This window comes from Nomia melanderi, chromosome 2, assembly GCF_051020985.1.
Source record: "Nomia melanderi isolate GNS246 chromosome 2, iyNomMela1, whole genome shotgun sequence".
Taxonomy (NCBI): domain Eukaryota; kingdom Metazoa; phylum Arthropoda; class Insecta; order Hymenoptera; family Halictidae; genus Nomia; species Nomia melanderi.
In genome coordinates this window covers 11,819,577-11,841,593 of record NC_135000.1, presented here as the reverse complement: position 1 = coordinate 11,841,593, position 22,017 = coordinate 11,819,577, and the positions used below count along the sequence as shown (strand labels likewise).

The window sequence follows — 22,017 nt, the reverse complement described above, 5'->3', positions numbered from 1 at the left end:
TGTTGGCTATTTCAACAAAATAAACAATCACTGGTTTGTAATAACAAAGACTATCACAGTCTAAAATATTTTACTATATTGACAATAAACAGAAGGTTTGAAATAAATTTCCTAGACATGTCTTATTTATTCGCTAAATTCTGCGTAAATGAAATAGAATGCGCAGATTTCCTTAATAAAGTGATTACATAGGCTTCTAAACGCGTGCCAAAGAAAGTTGGAAAATTGGCAGAAAACGATACTGTTGCAGCGCATATTATTTATTTCCAAATACTAATATATATTATTAGGTGGAACTGTAACTAATATTTGTTCTCCTTTCAATAATGTATTTATTTCAATCGAAGGTACTTTACAATTTTATGTCAATCTTTTACATATTTTCAATCACTGTTATTTTGTAAGTAACTCATACTAAGTTAACATATTTTCATTGTTTTTACAGTCGAATTGTTTATGTCGAATGTTTAGAAATAATTCTATACATTACATACGGAATTTACACAAAATAATTACGCTCTAGTTATAGCGTAGAATTAATATCTGAAACGTAAAACACAGAACAATTTACATTGTTTAAAAAATAATTTGAAATTCACCTTTCGTCTATTCCTATTGTTATGTTTACTAACCATATATTAGGTGTATAACGTTTTAGGTATTAGTATAATATAGTTAAAATATCTCTGTACTTTTAAATAAGTAGGTATCAACAAAGTATGAAAAATATTCGTTAAAATAGCATCTCCAAAACTTTTTATTAATTTTCCAAATAACAATTTCTAGCTGTACATCAATCGAGAAACATGAAATGTTTGTTGACAGAACTTTTCCATTAATTTTCCGCGAATTGAGGTCACGTCTGGCATTCCCGCCTTCTTTTTTCGCAAAGTCGCCGAGGAACGCACTTATCCGTGTATTTCCATACAATTATTTTTGTTATCGAGGCCGTTGTACGGGAATTCAGAGGAAATTTTGGTGATGCAGCGCCACGCGATAAAAAAAGTCTGCGTGAACTGAGGAAACACATTTCGCGCTTACGAACGAAATATAATTTACGACAAAAATACAACATGGTACATATTTTCACTTTTATTTTACATAATTCAATAAAAGTAATAATTTGTTAAAATTATATTCTCATTTTGTGCAAAATTTTACTGCTGTTTTTGTTCCTTTTGTAATCGCCTTAGTTTTTAAAAGATTATAGTGTGGCGATAAAAGCAAAGTGTTTAAAGATATAATAATTGTATTAATTTTATAATTCTTAAATACATATACATATTTGGTCACAAATGCTCAAGTACTTGTATAACGATACATTGTACATGTAAAACAAAAAATATTGAATGTATTTGATATTTATTTTAATAATAAATCTCTCCAGCCAATTAATCGAAATACTCTATTTTTGCTTCTTTTCTCATTAGTTTAATAATTTCCACATTGTTATCAATTTTACATTACAATTATTATTACTAACTACCATCATGATTATTTGTTATTAATTCCGTTGAAGTATACATTCCTAAATCCATATACATTCCTAAATTTATCATCTTCAAAAAGTACTTCTTTATGCCATAAACCTTTTTCTAATAAGAATTTTATTTTTATTATTCATTATAATAACATTAAGAATGCATAAACTCGTTCTATAACTATACTTTATAAAAACAGAAATTGTGTTCCCAATAACATTATATGTCTCTAAATGTTTATGGCATTAGATATCGCTAACAACAAGTAGTGATGGATCCAACAGCAAATCGATTAGTAAGTAATCCAGATCATTTCAGAAAATATACAAATTTTGAGATGAATCGACAGTCGCAACAGCAGCGCCTGAATAACTTACTCCGAGCATTCAAATATCATTAATGTGGAATTAATTAATATATTTCTGTTCATAGAAAAGTGTTTCAAGTCTCAAACTAATAACGTTCAAAAGAAAGAAAATATTTTTTGTATCTTAAGAATATTGTCTTAAAAAAAGATAAGGGGACACTTTCATTTTTAATGGCAACTTTTAGGCTTACCTTGGAAATTATTTTCTTATAATCGAGATGTTACCTCTTCACATTTGAATTACATTAGATATTTTTTTAATGCAAAGAAGAAAGGATATAAGTTTATAAAAGTTACACATCACTAAAGTTATTTTAAAAAATCATGTCATAATGGTCAACAGGATTTCGACCCTTCTAGTGAACTGAAACAAGTAGGAGAGGTGTGATTGTCTTCCGTATGAATGTCGTTGTAACTCCTACCAAAAAGAATAAAATATTCGAAGAAAAAATGGAAAAAAATCAGTTTTTCTAAAGTTCAAAATGAGAATACACCTGTAAGTCCCTAAAGCTCTATTAAAAGCGAACGTTAGGCTATTCATCAATATTCAATTACGTTTAAACAGAATATAGGCCAACTGTTATTATATTTTATTTAACTCTTCTAATATTTTATCTAGCTTTCTGTAATCCAAATCATTCTTTTTATAAACTAGAGCGGCTAAAAGACCTAGCCAGTAATAAATAATACTTCCAATCTATCCACTATGATCAACTACACTCCTCTACATCATAAATATCATGGAGATCTTTACTATATTTAACAACCCACTATGTTTTTTAAATTTACTATTTAAGAGGTAAAATGTTGGGCAATTTATTTACGTACACCATAAATACAACATTGACATCAAGTTTTCGTGATAAATTCAAAAATTATAAATATTACATTTTACTTGAATCAAATTTGTATATATTTATAAAAAGTTTGAAATTGCAAAATTACATACAATGCACACAATTCAAAAGAATATATAAAATATACAAAACATAGTGGTTTTTATAATATGCATTAGGAAATATCATTTCATATCGTAATTCTGTTTTTCTAATCATATTATTAAAAATGTAACCACCAAGAACAGTTAAATAAGTCTGTAAAAAATCAGACTTTGAAATACAGAAAAATCTGGTGAATATTCAAATGAAAATTGTTTTACACGTCATCAAATATTGGTAAATCGAAATCATAATTTTATATGAGACGCTGATTAAAATATTTCCGATGAATATTTCTAAGAATTTTTTATGATAATGACTGTATATACAGTCTTATGTAAGTAATTTAATTTCGCTTTAAGTATTGCACGTCAGTTTGAAAGTTACATAATATTTGTCATTATGAGTAAGTGTTATTAGTAATTGAAATATAAAATAGTTTAAGTAGTGCTACGCCTGAAACCACTCTCCTCAGAATCACTTCTCATAATCCCTTCTAATATTTCTATGAATACGGTAGAACCTCCAATAACGTGATTAAAGAATGATTGTAAAATATCTGTAAAAATGAGATTCTTCATAAGAAAGTAATACAGAGAAAGCAGTGGTCCAGTATCAAGAACGGGCATTTAACGCGAAATTCATAAACGTGAAATCACTATAACACGGAATTTTTTAATCGCGTTGTACAGGGTTCTATTATATACAGGGTATATCGATGATGATGAATAGTACAACTGATACAAGGATATTTGCTAATTATCAAGCCTAAATAATTCAAAACGGGGAATACAATTTTAGTGGTCGTAACGTCATTTCCGAATTTGAAAATTATTCCCACCTATATCGTTATTTAAAAATAGCGAAAATAATGGTCGCGAATAGATACGTTAAGCGATTTCTATCCAATATTGCGTTCCGATGAATTTTTAAATCTGACTTTTTCGTAACCAAAGAGTCAAAAGATAAAATCGTATACTTTTTCTTAACTTATACATTGTATACAGAATAACTTTTGTCTCTGTAATTTGATTTTTTAACGCGTCCTATGCAAGGTGTCCCATTAATTTTATTACAATTTTCTGACATTGTTTATGCTACGCAAAATATTAAAGGCGTGAATTGTTTAGTTCAAGAGGTTGCATATTATGGTACAAATAATTTTAAATAAATGAAACACATTAGTAACCTTGAAATCTTGAAAAATAGGATCTTGAAGAGAAATTACTTATACCATAATATGCGTCTTCGTGATCTAAATAATTCATGCTTCCAATATACTGTGTGGTATACAAAATAGCAGAAACGTTGAGTTGTAACATAGTAAGTGGACATACTAAATAATAAACAATATAAATATTTTAATTTTCGTTGTAAACAGTGTTGTTTAGCGTGTTTATCGTCGTAGAGGTATCATAGGGTATTATATTCTACAATCGTACCTCTGTCAATAAACAGACTGTTCATACTGTCAGCGGAACATACACTATAGTCATTCTCGTAAAAATAGCGGAGTGGCAAACAGACGCGTTTCTGAGTGTCGGAAGGTCACAATTCAGGAGTGGCCCATGGTTCATCTTGGATGCTATGCCATGAAAGAGAATACCACCGATAGGCAAGTAATAGGGGTAAAAGGGTGAATCGGGAATTTAATTAACAAAGTAGATTTTCAGATTTTCTAACTTTCCTTTAACATTCTTGCTTGCATTACTTTGAAAATAATAGTTGTATACAAATAGTAATTTGAAGTAATCTATAAACCTAATGAATTACACAGAAAATGATGAAACTTTTTATGGAATCTCGACGATTAGGTAGTATCGACTATTGGTAGCTTCATTTGGTACTGTATATGTTTTACACACACAGGGTGTTTCATTGTATGTGACACGAATAAAATAGAGACATTATAAATGGAAAAATTTGTTTTAAGGTAAAGGATAAAGAATTTTAACTTTTTATAACATTCTGTAGCAGATGAAATGTATTTGGACACACCTAAATTATAATCTTGAGCTCTTAAACTTCGAGTTATCTTGAAGAGAAAAGAAATAATCTAATTCTAAAGCAATATCGGAATTGCTGTTTTTGTTAGAGATACTCGATATTATGATCAACAGTATAAATGCAAAATTATACATGTAAAATTTGTTCCTTGACTAATTATGAACAGAATGTGATAACCAACGTGTAAATTGTTTAGTTCAATTCTTATGGTATATATATATATATATATATATATATGTATGTATCGCGGAACTTCAAAATGATGCAACGCGTGTCAAATATAAACGTACATAAATGAGTACAAACACGATGTAAATCGGACTAGTTTTACCGACTTAATTTAGTTAACGAAATTAAAGGTTCATTTCCTCTAAATTGATAAAACTAAACCGATGTACGTTGTGTTTGAATTCATTTTAATGAGAAGAGCAATAAACCACTGGCACTGTATTTAAAAAGGTACAACTGATATGACTGAAACTGAAATTTTCATCACTGCACGATTGCTGTTAACGTTCGTAGCACCTTATTGAAATGTGTCTGTTTTCCTTCCGCTCATTGCATTCATTTTCTGTCCTTGTCTATTGAGATCACGTTACACTGAGTTCGAGACAGTGAGTAGTAAAGAAGATTGAGGACGGTTCATTAAAATTTAACCATGAAAATTCCTTTAAAATTTACGTGAGGATCACTTGTACATAGCATACTTGTTAATATTAAGGGAAGAATCTTCAAAGACGTCAAACAGTTGAGATGTTTTGGCAATTGAATGCAAATTCTTGTTTTAAAAGTAAAATTGAAATAGAACCACTCTCAATGCTAAAGTGTTAATAATAATAGCGGTTTAGGTTAAAAAGCTTTAACCCAAAAGTCTATTTTAGTCGGCAAAATAGATATTCGATACAGAAGCTCTGCAATATTGAGACATAAATATATTTTCAATATTTTCCTGTCATTTTTCCGTGGAAAATGATTAATATTATTTTCAGTCTCAAATGTAACTATGTAGCGAAAGTATTCGATTTTCAAAACATGCGAAACGATCATATCTGATATAAAATATTAATGTTTACAGAAGTTCTAGCCATCAAATTGTCATCAATGTTTCGTTTATTATTAATAAATTCTACTACGATTAATAACGTACATTGATTTATTACGTTCTCAATCTACAGACACTTCTATATCATTACATGTTACTTTTTAATTTAAAATATTCATAAAGGTTGATTATATATTATTGTATACATAGTAAAGCAAGCAAAAGATTATAATGGTATAATTATCGTTACCACTGATTATTTAGGAGATTTATGACAAGTGACACTACGAATGAGCATTATTACTGGCAGTATATCGGACTATTATATATTATACTTATATCTTACGTTCTTTCTACCACCAAAAATTGTATTTCGTAAACGATTAAAAATTTTTAAAAATAAAAACTCTAATCGCTCTTTTATATCCATAATACTTCTATAAAGTTTTCATTGAGTCTTTTTATATAGTTTTCGTGCACTGATTTGTAAATATTAATATAAAACTTTTTTGATGGAAAAACCAAACACAATTCAATTATTTAAGCAACTCAAAGTGACATTTTTAGTATGTTTCGGCGCAGTGGCGGCTTTTTATGTTCATTGAGTCCCGGAGATACGAAAGCTCCGCTACTATTTTTCCTGGGAGAATCGAGGTGGAGCGTGTGGCCGATATGGTATTTACCTCGTATACTGTTTTGTTACATTTTATTCACTTTGTGTAATCAATTTTTCAGGCAACGTTCATACCGCGTTCTAATGCACCGATTCTCGTCTGATCACACCACACTCGTTTAATCATCGCGATCACCACCACTCCTCAGTAAAATAAAACGTTTAAGAAAACGAATAAAAGTGAAAAAACTGATAAAAGAAAAACGAAATGAGTCAAAATCGGCGGTCGAACACTGATTTTAATAAATAACAAATTTAAACGCATGAACAAAAGGAGAAAGAAAATTCAGACAGAACATAATCTCACCACGCTACAGAACGTCTCTTCCCACGTGGACCGCAATGAGGCAAGCAAAGAACAACATGATATAGATCTAAAGAACTTAATTATTAAGAAAAAAGGAAGTACTACACAAGGCTACTACAATGGAAAACAAAGGTAATAACAGTACAAAATTTCAAACGAATAATACCTCAATTCCCTGCAGAAACAGATACAAGATCCTATCATCAGATGATGAATTCGACATGGATTGCGGAAACGAAGAAACAAGCAAAAATACAAAAGCAATTGGCGAACCAAAGCTCAACAAAAAACAAAAAGACTACCATCGTTATCCATTTCTCTATGAGAAATATTACATTAAATATCATAAGGAAGAAACAGAGGTTTTTACAACTATAAAAGAGAACTATGTCAAACTCAAAGAAGAATACCAAAGGAATAAAATAGAATTCCACACATACACACTCCACAATGACAAAAGAAAAACACTCGTCATCAAAAGACTACATCCTATATATAATGAATGTAAAAAAATAAGGGATGATCTTATCAAACAAGGATTATCCAAAGCAAGTGTGTATATGATGGACACAAATATACCCCTAGGAACTAAGAAAACAACTTAGCCAATGTAAAAACAAGGTTGAAATCTATAAGAATATCTACCTGGAATGTAAATGGACTGAAAAGTAAAATCAATGAAATTAGAGAATTGATCACAAGACAAAAAGCTGATATAATTACATTACATTACTAGACTAAAGGAAGGACTCAAAATGAAAATAAAAAACTACAAGTGTATTAAGAATGACAATACATAGAGATCTTCAGAGGGAATTATAATGTTAGTTAAAAACAACATATCATATAAAGAGGTGTAAATAGATACTGAAACGTCAATTGAATATATTGTCATAAGACTAGCAATCAGAGTGTACATCATACGGGTTTATAATAAACCCTCAAATCATTTTAAAATAAGGAAGCAGACAATATACTAAAAATAGGAAGTAAAACATTAATAATTGGAGATCTTAATGCAACATAACCAACCTGGAATAATACCAACATGAACAGCACTAGAAGAAAAATCTATAATTACATCTCAAATGATAACAGTAGCATATTTTACCCTAATGAGCATACACATTATCCAACCACTGGACAAACACCATCCACGATAGATATAGCATTTAACAAAAATATAAGAGATATATCTTAAATGACTGTGTTATAAAAACTGAAATAATAGTATTTTCAAAGATAAAGGAACGAAATAACAAAATTTTCCAAGCAATAACAATAAACGCATATAAAATAAGATCAACAAATACAGTAAAGTATTTAGGAATTTATCTCAATACACAATTAACTTGTACATGTCACATTAAGGAAAGTATCAAAAAAGTACACTCAATACTTAGGAAACTGTATCCACTAATAATATACAACTCTCATTTATTTGTATATAGTAAGGGACTCATATATAAAATGATAATTAGGTCTATCTTAACATATGTAGCATCAGTTTGGTGTAGTGCTGCCATAATATATTTATATATATATATATATATATATATATATATATATATATAAAATTACAAATAATGCAAAACAAAATGCTAAGACTAATATTGTCAGCCCACAGCAACATGAAAATAATAAAACTATGCAAACACACACAAATTCAACTCACAGAACAATACATTAAAAACTTAGCGCTAAGCTTCTATAAGTACCAAATAACTATCAGTGTACTAACTAAAGACTTAACAAAAATAAATGATCAGAATGTCCCATTTAAGTTTAAACATAAAGTACCGTACCAAAAGTTATCTATTTTATAAGGTTGACTGAAGAATATGAAATAGATACTGCAATAAATAGGACATAAGAAGCTTAAATTATAAGCAATATATAATAAGAACCTAACACAAATAATATGCAATCCTAATATCACTAACAAGTACACAATCAGGTGTAAAATTGAGAATGGAGAATTTTATAACTATTATACAAAATAATGCAAAATATGGTATATACCAAACATCGCATTTCAGTTAAATAGAATAGAATTAAGAGATATATGTACCGACTGATTAATCATAGTATGTAGTAGGGTTAGTATTAATTATAGGAGCTACGTACAAATTCAATTGTCAACAAATATTTATGTATCGATAATATCTTGTTTCATTATATGTCCAAATGTAAATATTTTACAGAATGAAAAGATTTTACAAAGTAAAAAGAAACAACTGTCTGATTACCGAAATTAAATAGTGTAGATGTGGTGTTTAGTATTTGGATGGGTGACCACGCGCGCTCACCTGGGGTGATACCGCGTCGCGTAATGTTTGCCATAATCTCTTTTTGTTTTCAAAAAATAACATGAACGAGTGCAAAATGTTGATAATCTATACTACATAAATTTTTAATAAAATCTAACCCTTAGCGCTCCGCACGTTTTTTCACCCCTGCCTACTATCAATTCAGCACATTTTTGCAGTGAAACATCTGAGAAAAAGGAAGTCTTTTTTTAATGGAAAAAATTACACGTGCTTGTAAATGTATTTTGTTTTATTTATTTTATAAATATACATTTTCCTCTTGTAAATAAAACAAACATTTTTTATTTTGTAATACATCATGGTGTGACATCTTTGAAAACAGTCCCCCATGTGTATTCGGATTTACTTGGGCAAGTGTCACAATAATCACTTATTTGACGTCTGCTGTCCTTCTCTTTCTTTTTAGAACGCACAACGCAGTCCCTCTTTCCACCTTTCCTCATTATGTGTAGTTTTCCGTTAAACCTGGTTGCATAAGTGATGTAGAAGTTTTTGTTCTGTCCTGATAAAAATTTTCTACGAGTTAACTACAATTTTTCCATTTTGTAAATGCGTCAGTGCTTTCTCATTTTTGTTGTGTTTTACAGTTTTATGTATACGACAGTCCTTTTTTCATAAAATTTGGGTTTCTTCCGAGTTATTGAAACATTTTTATTGTTTATTTTTATGGTACCAGTGAAGTGGCACTTCATTTTTCTTAATTCTTCAATTAAGGATATTCTGGTGCTTGAGCGTAATTATGTTAAAAGCAGAATGTCTCCGCAACAGAGCCACCGGAGTTACGGAACAAATGACAGATGCCTCTGTAGCAGTGTCAACGAAGCGCTAAAGGCTAATATATAAACAAAAATATATAATTTGACCTAAAATCTTCTCTTTCAAACCAATGTTCATAATCAACTACATTTTGTTTAAACGTTATATATAGTGCAGCTCTCATGTCTTAAACCAGGTCCACCAAGCTAAAAATGCTCAGGGGCAACGGGGGACGGCCACTCGCAGTGCCAGGCCCAGTGGTAACAGTAACGCCTCAGTTTCGGCACGTCTTTGTTATTGGCTATTGACGATTTTCGATGCATAATCATCATTGATGTGCAGCAATAACAAAGGACGGAAGCGAAACCGAATGCGATGGAGTGAGATACAACGATAGAGAACGAAGCTAGCGGCATTACGACTTTGATTTCTACGTTACGTGTCACTCCGTCGCATGTCCGCATCATCGCTTCCGTCTTGTGTTATTGCCGCGCGCCAATGAGTTGCGTCGAAAACTGAGGCGACCGAACATCGTAAGTGGAAAAATCCTCTTGCCTCCCTGACTTCTCATCCAAAGGAATAACCGCTAACACTTCTCAGCCAGAGAGTACGAACATTGGCGTCGGATTTTGTCTCTGCATGACGGTGACTTTTTAGGTTTAATGGAAGGACCGAAGTGGAGCGTGCAGCCGATTCCCCACGTCGCTGTGCACTTTTAGTTTGATGGTCGCTACTACGGAAAAAGGAGACAAACTGTACACATTGAAACTTGCGGCCATGCAGGCATCTCTACAAACAATGGTCTAATCTTGTTTACTTTTTGTTCGAATGCAACGTGTATCATGAAATCTGGAAAGACTTGAACCCATCAGTTATAATGATGCTTGCATCACCGCAAGTTTCAACGTGTATGGGTAATCTAACTGTTTACTAGTAAAATCCTCGTAAAAATACAATACAATATAAATAAAGTTCTATGTTACGTTACTAGCTTACACACGATCACTCAATAGCTCCTTCAGAAAGTTATTATACATACTGATACTGCTGATATAATTCAATACTTCAGTACTCAGCAATTATTGAAAGTCATCAAAACCTTAAATATTCGACATCAACTTTTAATATCAATATCTTTTCAAGAGATATCAATCACTACCAGTGCTACAGTAATCACCTAGGTTCAATATCAGAAATCAAATGTTTTTGGAATACATAAATGAAAAATGAATACACAAATTCTGGAGTTTATTAACATTCGATATTATAATTTATAATTTTTAACTTGTTTATATTCACCTTTTCATAATATTGCATTAATCTTTAATGAATAATTCATAGATTGTAAAAAATTGTTGAGAGATATTGTTATGTTCTATTTTTAGTAGAGCATAACATCTGTAATTTAATTTGTTTATTAAGTCTCTGACCTTTAAACCATCCTTTAATTGACAGGAAAGATGGAAAGTAAAAAACTTAATGTGTCTTCAGTCATTAGACATATTGATGTTTGCTAATTTATTCAATTGACGTTGATAAGGCAAAACATGAATGTGAATTTAAAGAACTTGCTGTTCTGACTTAGTAGTCGAGTGCTACAGTAAAACTTACATCATATGAAAGAGACACATTATGAAAATATAAATGAAATGTTATATATAATAATTAATGAATGCATTTTCTGTTGATCTCTTAGTTGTCGAATTTTATCGGTAAAAATTATTCGCGAACTTCAAATAAAATATCAGTTTTACTCCCATTTGCTTATAAACGTAAAATTGCTGCCATTCAATTCCTAGTAACAAAAACTTTTCGTTTTATAAAAAACGTTTAATAAAGATTTTATACAAATAATAATTGCACAGAATGTCCCGATCAACTGTAGCAAATTTAACTTTGAAGCAATGTAAAAGCAGAAACAAATTTTATTATACGAGTTAAAAAAATTTTATTTTTTGAGATACTGTTAATGCCAAAACATTTTGAAAACAATTAAAAATTCTGGAATTTATGAAGTTTTATAAAAAAGTGATAAAACGTTGAAATAAGGTCCTAATCTCTGTCTATATGTTTTATAATTTGACTGAAGTAGGGTGAATTCCATGAAAATAAGAAATACACAAGATGAGATGAATAAAAATGCAATTACTAAACAAAGAAGTATAAAATTTATGGATAAAAATAGTCTTGAAAAACTTTTGACTGAACTGGTAATAACTTGACGACTCATTATTGAATTAACAATTATATAGAAAATACTTCGATTCTTTCCCGACGAAAAGGACAGTGAAATAGTTTATTCATGAATACTTATTACAAGTATTTATTTCAAGTGATAACAGTTTCTAACTTTATCTTTGTCCATCTGATCTTGATAATCGATTCTAGAGGCACAAAGCTACACATTTTAAAGGCTAAACTCTTTCTGCAATGAAATAACAACTTTTTCATGAAGTTTAAGATTTCCCAAAATTTATTTATGAAAGCTACATATATATTAAGAATATTAGAGAAACATTTGAGAAATATATAAAACAATAACGAAATCTAATTTTTTTAATTTGAACTTCTGCTCAAAGGATAATTAACACTGCCAAATAAGTGGCAGTTTGTATTTCTCATTAAAGTTTTAAACCCCTTTTATCTGTGATAAATGTAACGTAGATAGAATCGACTGTTCAGAGCTGCGAACATCAGCTGCATCTAAAAAATAAGAACGTCGAATAAAAGAAGAAAATCCTGAGCAACAGCAATTCCTCGAAGAAGAAAGATTATTATATAATGAAATAATTGTAAATTGTATTTGTTATGTATTTATTATCAATGTAGAAATTATACCGAATTCCTTATTACTACAATTATAACGATTCGTAAAAAATTTCTATTATTTTTACCTTTTTATAGCAAAACAAAATTAATGAAAAATCAAAGTTCGTTCTTTGGGAAGTTAAATTTCCTTTTTTATGAGATTTTTTTCAATAATTGTAGTTCATGTCTAGTAACGACCCTCTTGATTACAGGAATTTCTGTTTTCAATATCAAATAAATACAATATAACATATCATGACAAACTGTTGTTTTCAATTCACTAAAATTTCAGAAAAATGCAGTTTAAAAACAACCAACTTAATGTTGTTTTCTTTCTTGGAAAGAAAATCAGGGAATCTGCTTATTGTTTACTGTTCCAATTGGGATACTACCTTAAACAGTTGAACGATGCATCACACGATGTATGCGTCAGCCTTAAAAGCGGCGCCGATTTAAAAACTTGAAATTATCCTATATTTTTTTAAACCGCTCTGCTTGTGTACTTTTTTAAGTACCAACTGATTCGATTCTTTATTTCTCACAAAATAATAAAATATTTATGTCGAAAATCGTTTAATTTAAATGAAACTTTGAAAATATTTTAATGACGCGTTGATTGTACAATTAAATTAAATATTTTCTTATGTTAAATTAAAATCTTTAAATTTCCTTGCTAAATACGTTGCTATTCATAAGTGATTAATACACTTGCTGCAACTTGTTTTTCCATGATAGGTATAGCAGTTTCTCATTATTCCATTACAGAAGAATTGTGTTTGTCATACAGTAGTTTCGAAACTGTATTTTTAACTGTTAAATATGTAATTTCCAATAAATTATTTAATCTGTCACTGAAATACATTTTAAAGTATTTTCTGTAAACGTTCGGTATGTACGTAAAAAGTCAGTCTAAAAAATAGACTTGCAATTAATTAACCTAGATGAACCGATATGGGTGACCTGGATACTCAAGGCCTTTACCAAGAAAATGGTGTAAGTGATACTTATCTGGAATTGATAAAAAAACTATGGAAATATTGACTACTGTCACCTCGCATACCTGAAACTGGAAATACAATCAAATGTTTTGTCCATTAAAGATTTTGTTAATCAATACTATGAAAATTCATATGTCTACAACTAGTTGTAAAAAATATATATTCAATGAGTGACTATTCACTCGTTTGTAATGACTAACAATATTACGTGCGTATAAAAATAAATATAAATATATTTAAAATTACTATATACCTATATAAAAATGCTGATATAAGAATTCCGGGCGATCACTTAAATAATAATAACGTTTTGAACATTCAAGCCTTATTTGTTACGTATTGCTTTTATAATTTTATAAATTCGAATAGTTTTTCAGTTTTAGACTTAGTGACATATATAAATCGTACAACAACTTTTTTATATTGAGTAGTCACTTTTAAGATACCGTGCAAATAACATAAATAACGTGTACATAAACAGTAAGTAGAAATATATGATATAATTTCTTTCACTGCAGATATAGATTAAGGAGTACAATGAATGTTTTATTAAATGATTTTTATTTGTTTTATGTTTATTTATTTTGTTTTCATTTATTAAATGTTTTGTTAAATTTTACATGAAAACATGCTTCATAGGGATTATTGCCTACGAACGAACGTCGCAAAAATGTATGAATTTTCATCAATCTTTTTTGTAATAATGGTTCGACTAACCCATTCAGTTTCTTTGTGCAGCTTATGTAATTATTTTTTAATGATACATAATAATGTTTTATACTGCGTTAATTTATTTTTTCTCGGTGTTGCCTTGTTCAGAATAAACACATGTTTTAAAAACCGATACAAACGATCGGACCACTCAGGGTGGACGAAAACGAAACACCAAAATTTTGGAAAGTAGTCACTATGCTTGTTGTTATCGACCAAGCTAAAATATTATTTCTATGTTAAGTTCATCATTGTTTTCTTCCTTATAAAATCATTGGAAAAAATAAGAAATTGTGGAATTTACAATTTAAACATGCACCATTCTACTTCAATATAAATGATTTATTTTAATCGGGCTGTAGCAACAAGCGTACTGATTACTTATGCTTCTGATTTTTTCGTTACCGCCCCCCTCAAGTGCTCCAATTATATGCACCGACTTTTAAGGCATGTATTTATTCTGAAATAGACAACACTGAGAGAAAATTAATTAGCATTATATAAAAGATTATTTTGTATCAAGAAAAAGTAACAGAATGAACAACAAAAACAAACCGAAAGCGTTAGTTGAACAGTTATTACAAAAAAGTTCATGAAAATCAAGAACATTTTTAGGATATTCGAAGACAACTACTTTATATATGTATTTACAAGTACTTTGAATGTGTAACAATCATTTAACATTTAATGAGAATGTTTTTCGTAAGAGGATACCACAAATTATCGTCTTTGTAAAAAATTTCAAGGACTTCGAAAGTGATAGTAACCATACAAAAGAATGAGTGTTCACGCACTAAATAAGATTTAGAATTTTATAATTTTGCATTCTTTCGATTATACACTCTTTATTTATTTTTGCACGACTAGGAAGTTATTACACATGCATGTCCAAATGAATACTATTATAGTAAAAGTTTAGTAATTCATCGCTTAAAAGAGATTACATAATAATCATTTATAATTTGAACGATCTTTCCTAAGGGCTATATGATTTCTGAAAGTTTTAGGAGTAGGGTGTACTTCTTAAATAATAAAATTGCAACGTGAAAATAATTTACTTTGATTTAAATAAAATGTAAAAAGTTGGTCTGTAGTGAACGCAAAAACTACATAGTTTACTAGTAATGAGGGTGTTAATTAATATAAAAAGGAAATAGTACACAGTTTTTTTGGTGTAAGACAAGAACAACGCGAAAGAAAGATTATTGTGTAAATAATCTGTAAATCTATGTATAAAGGATTAATTATTCATAAACATGAGTTACATATTTCCAATAATTACAACGTTTACGTCGTTTCATTTATTTTATTACACTAAATGGTGAAAATAAAATTGTATTATATTATTTACAAGTGTATTTTCACGATCTTTAACTCTTGCAATATTGACGGTTTTAGCAACAGCAGATTGCGACGGTAACGGTTGACTGCATTCAGATATATATGTGTATGTATATATGTATATTTGCGTTTGTATTATTACAACGATCAATTTGCTTAATTACTCTTATTTTTGAAGATAATTCCAATGAGAAAATAATTTCGAACACTGCGTTTCAGCGATACATATTGATCATAAAGTAGTAAACTTATGACTACGTATGCCTATGAATCATGCGTAATTTTAAATCAAATGTAATGAAACTTACGGAGACAAAATACGTATTAACGTGTATTACAGTACCGAATTCAGTATATAGAATTCAATGTGGCACACGATGTAATTATAATAGTGTGAGTTATATTTCAGGAGCGCGAATCGATAAATTCATTTTTATTGATTACGTCGCGGACAAGAATAGACAATTGTGGCATGTCAAATAATTGAAGTGAAACAATAACAAGTGTGACAAAACAAAAGATACGTCAAATTTTATTACAAGGCAGGTATTTATAATCTGTATATAATAATAGATCTCGCATAATAAATATTCATAATGACTGTACATTTAAACAGACTATTTAAAAGAATTGATTGTGTAATAACACAAAGTTCTTAATTCTGGACAATACATTTAACTTCCAACGGAAATTTTATTAAAAATTTACAGAATAAATTAAATAAATATTACAAACTAAAAAATTATAGTCATATGTAGGGAAACGCTACTAGCAAATATGAAGTGTATATGATAAATAAAGACACAAATTTTTTTAAAAAATGTATATAGTTTACCATTCGAGTAGCTGCTATTTTTCATCTGTGTTTTTTCATTTAAATTTCATTTCATTTCATTCTTAGCTAAATATCTATAAATTTACAAAATATTTATAAATTATAACCACTTTCGTGTGAAATGGATTTTACAAAAAAAGAATCCTATACCAAAAACGTGAATTGATATTTCGATAAAAGATGATAGTATTAATTGAATTATAAGGTATTAATTCATTCGCACCAAATATTAAGAATTCTCGTTGTGTATCTTGAATCGTGTTTCATTGCTCATCTTAAGAGCCGTTATCTATTACTCTTGAAAAAACTGACATTTTATGTAAAAATATAAACATGACCCCCATATCTGAATAATGTTCGCATTTAAAATAAATGACTGTATAACGATCTTTTCATCAACATTGTATTAACTTTTCTAAGCAAACACATACAATACTGATTTTTGAAATGTAGAAATATAATGAGTAATTTTGGCAAAATATTTAATAAGCACAAACTTTGTATGTATAAGATTCATGTTATCAAAAAAGAACTTCTAAGTTAATCTACTGATATTATTTATTATCAATCATTTATCATTGTTATCAAGTATGAATCACAAAAGAAATACTTTTCTTTGTTACCGTTGTTAGTAGAACAATGATAATTTTTTTTATCTTCCTTGTTTATAATTTTAGTGTTATTTGTTTTACACTTTTGTATAAATATAGAACTTAACATAGAATACATAAAAATAATACAAATCAAAGCTGTTAGAAAAAACTCCGTGCTTTTCCACAGAAATGGGTATATCGAAGAATTGACTTCACTCGATTAAAAATAACAGAAATTTTTTCCTCCGTGTAGGTCGTTACAACGATTCACGGCAGTAACGTATTTTTGACAATAAGGTCATTTACATGATGTGATGACATTCAGTCAAAAAAGAATCTTTTTTCTCTTTCCACGCTTACTCGCTTTAAACGTGTCTTTTAGAGATGTTTGTGTTGTGCCGACTTTGGACAGGTAAAAATAGTCACTTTACAGAGAGTAAAATAATGTCTATTTTAAATAACAGTAGCAAATGAAATAAATATTTGTGTCTCTGCAATATTTTGATTTATGCCACTTCTTAGTCATTTGTTTATAACAAGTAAATATCTATATATTTCAGAAAAAATAATTATCATGCATAATAATGAAGATTAAATGATTGAAACATTAAAAATATAGAAAATAAAATAAGTATTTTTTCTATAAGCTATATGTATACATATATTGTTGCATCGCAACATATAAATACAAATGACTATGATACAAATGTTAATAAACAAGAATGTTCCTAAGGGTACCCGTTATATTATTTCATTAATTTGTCGGGTTCATACTGTTAAAACAAAAATAAACAACTTTTACAGATACAGTATATAAAATATGTAGTAAAGAATGTTAATAAAAATTATTATAATATTGTAAAAGAAAATAAATTTTAGGTTTCTTATACATGTTTCATTCGTATAATACATGTATATACTTATCTATATTATGCACATTTTGAGTGTAAACAAAGTGTTAATTAACATTACCCTAAGATTTGAATTGTGATTTTTCTTAAACTTCTTGTTAGATAAATATAGAACGTATCATTTATTTTTAGAATGCATTCTTAAAATATTACTGTAGATACCAAAAAAATTGATTTCTTATTGAATTCATTTATAATAACAGTCAGAACTTTTGCAGTAATATAATATATAGTACTTATATTAATATTATTTTGAAATAAATGCACACTGATTTATATTTTAATTTAAATGCAAAGTTCAGAATAAACCTAAAATTTAATTTACATCAACAGTAAGAAAAAGTACCTCTTGGGTAAGTTCGGCTGCAGTGGCTGGTTCATCAGGATTTTGCGAAGAAGTTGGTGGATCAGGCGATGTCACATTTCTACTTGAATCTGTCAAAATACTGGGTCCTGCTACAGCGTCTCTTGCTGTTTCTTCAATATTTAGCAAATATGCTTGAATATTATTTAATCCAGAATTCATTCTATTGTATCTTCCTAATGAATTTAAGTCTTCGAATAAATCTCTTTCATAGTTCAGAAGTACCGAATCCAGATTTTTTGGATGAACGAACATAGGTCGATGGATAATCGTGTGTATATCAGTGTGCCATCCAGATCCATTATGTAAATCTAAAGAACCCACACCCATGGCTTGAATATCCAAACCAAGGTAGGATTCCGGATCTACTCGTAACAAAGATAATAACAGCGCGAGCTGTAACAGCTCTTCGCGGTATAATTTCTTTATGCACAACATTTTGTCTTCTTTAAGTTGAATCACCTGCAGTTCGTAAATATATGCACAGCCCACAATAAATTAACGTATTGTCACAGGGGCTTGGCAGTGATATTGTATATAAAAATCTTATAAGTCGTCATAATAAAACAGTATTTCATATTGAATTACTTTGTTTAAAATCAAGCACTAAGTCCTATTTATATACTTATTTATCTTTCTATAATTGAAATCACACAATATGCTGTGTATTATTCTTTTATAATGCAGTACCCAAAACAAGTTTTTAAGTCTTCTTATAACTGAACTTCACTCTTTAGTTTCTTGATTTTCACATTTAATGAAATAATCATAGGTTTAGAATTAAATTACGAAGCACAGTTCTCAGGGCTCTTGCTGGAACAACTTATTCGATAGACAGTCAGAATGAAAATAAAGATTCGCAGTTCTCTTTAAACAAGTATAGGTCAGTTACTTTGATACAAAAATAACCTCAAAACACAGACTAGCCACGTCAAACTTCGGTGCACCTCGCGTACATCCCACGCATGCCTCGAATTTTATTTGACAATTCCAAATAGCAGTCCTTTGAATTAGAAGCAACACTTTTTTTCCACTGTCACACTAGGTCAAATATTCTAAAAAGCAACAATTCGATATACTAGTTAAAATTGACAGATCCGCAGATGATACCGGGTCTCGAATTGCTTTAAATTTCTTTCTGATAGCTATTCGAGGCCTGCGGCAAGCGCCAGAAACCTCTTTTGTTAAATCATCTTGCATTGACGATGTTGTAATACTGACAAAGATAACGTTAAACTAATACAATAGAGTGCATTTCACAGAGAACGAACTAGTACACCTTGTTGAGAGAGATCGCTCACGATATGTGACTCAGCACTCACTTCGACAATGTCGTTTTTCAGGGCCGCCGCAAGCGTATGTTTCTCCCTATTTGTTTCTATAAACGAGCGACCATCCGTTCAACTTTTAATTCATCATACTCAATTATTTAATAAACTGTATTGATTATTGTAATTTACATCGATTTAAGGTTTTGAAGTACCTATTTTTAAAGTGCTTTGCAAATGTCGATTCAATGAAAATAAATACGTACAGACGATTATAGAGCAATCAGCAATTAAACCGAATAGTAATATAAAATATTTAAACATTCAGACTTTTAAATATATACTTTCAATATGAGTTTATTTTTGATTTATTACTTATTCATAAAAATAAAAAATCGTACGAGGTGTACGTCAGTTGCATATACGTATGGTACGTCCTTTTAATTTGAATTGGAGAATCATAGCACTGCATTAAAATAGATTGTGTACGCGTTTATGTAACGATAGATTCGTTCGCAACTTTATTTGTCTTTTAATGGAAAAATGTTTTACTATATACTGATTTCTTTCAGAGCTTTGCACTTTTATCACGTAATTTATCACATTACTTATTATAATCCATTTTGAGTAAACTTATTATTATTATTATTAAGATTCATTACAAGCATGTACACACAAAGACTACATTTTTTAACAGTAAGATTTGAATTATAATATATACTTCAGAAACGCGTAACTATCGAAATTAAATAAGTTACAAGAACATAAAAAAAGTGTTACTATTTTTTCACATCTTCATATATTTATCAAAATAATTTGTAAATATTAATTCATTTATTATATACTTTCATTGCATTGTCAAAAGTGTTAAAAAGATTCAAGAAAATACAGTAATCGCCATAATTCTAAAAAAGCCTTGCTATTTCACATGCTTAATAGCACAAATACATTAATAATCAGTGCGCGGTGGTATATAAATTGAGTTCATAGGTGAAGTGTGACGATGTACGGAACAGTAACAGAAGACTTGGAACACAATGTGTTTCTCAGTCGGTAACAACGTCACAAGAGTAAAGACAATGAAAAAATGAAAAATTCTGCTTCAAATTATCAATTTACTGTAACGTACATATATTATTTATTGATAATATGCATTTGTAAAAATACTGATGAAACACGCAGTCAGAATTGCAATATACGAGCTATCATTTCAGTCGTGGACATGTTGACACACTATGCGTGGTTGCCATGTTGTAAGTTACCAACCAGATTCGTGAGTAATCAAACAAACACAAATGCAAAACGTGCGCACACACTTGTATGCATATTCGTAATATATACTATAACTTTTTCTGTATGCATGTTGTTTACTTACCTCACGTACGAGTTTTGCTGCCTTTAAATGCACTCCATCGGTGTGAGGCGACAATGATGTCATTCGCGGCAAATCTTCAATTTCAAACATATTGTCTATTTAAATTTTAAATCTCAAGATATGCATTAATTGAACGTTAGAGAATATTAACTGCAGGCAGTAGTGAAAACTGACCGAATACTAAATTCCGGTAACTGTATTCTGGTGAGTATGGAAGTGAAATTTTACATTACGTCACTGAACTCATAGAAACACTCTCACTTCGTTGAACCACTTTGTACAAGTACATGGCGAATTGTTTGTTAATGTCTGAACCACATTGTAATAAAAATTCTATGACAAGTATGATTGTGACAGAATTTTCCTTCTCACAATAATGAGGTTATAAGAATCAGTACGAAAGCAACTGAGTGGCGTTCCAGCATGAGATAATTAGAATTTTTCTTGTGCTACGTCACTGGAACGACTGCCGCGCTATTTGAATATGGCGCAAATAACTCAACACGTGCTCGTGTCATATAGATGTTTCCGCTTCCGATAAACTAGTACGCAGGCGCATTCGGTTCTGCCCTTAACACGAAAATATCCATTTCAGCAACTTAATGACATTATATCGTAAGCTTATTTCAAGAATTTAAAGAGTAGATAATTACTTAAATTACTGCTGAACAAGTCATTGCAAATAAGTAAATAATATACAAAATATGCATTATAATTGAATATGCAAAATAAGGAAAAATGATTTATAACATTTAAAACAATTTATATTGAGTTAATATTTATTTTTTCACACCTTTTGTGAATTATTAGAAATAAGTAATAAATAGCAACAATATACCAATGAGTTTTTTTGTATTTTACTGTTATATTTTTAATAAACTATCACGATTTAAGGTTAACATAATGTAATAA

The 22,017-nt window shown here is 29.5% G+C and overlaps 1 protein-coding gene across 4 annotated transcripts in view; it reads right to left on the bottom strand.

Moving 5' to 3' along the window:
* Positions 1 to 21,549, bottom strand: part of cnc (NFE2 like bZIP transcription factor cap-n-collar) — a 221,915-nt gene extending 200,366 nt beyond the window's left edge. The window contains exons 1-2 of one of the 4 annotated variants that reach the window (XM_031985279.2): positions 21,280 to 21,549; positions 21,106 to 21,200 (exon numbers count right to left, since the gene is read on the bottom strand). In XM_031985279.2, the coding sequence (XP_031841139.1) occupies positions 21,106 to 21,195 (90 nt within the window). In that variant the 5' untranslated portion in view covers positions 21,196 to 21,200; positions 21,280 to 21,549. Of the gene's footprint in view, positions 1 to 18,444; positions 19,793 to 21,105; positions 21,257 to 21,279 lie in introns of those variants that run through there. The other 3 variants (XM_031985284.2, XM_031985278.2, XM_031985277.2) reach the window with 3 other exon arrangements.
* Between the last annotated feature and the right edge of the window lie 468 nt (positions 21,550 to 22,017).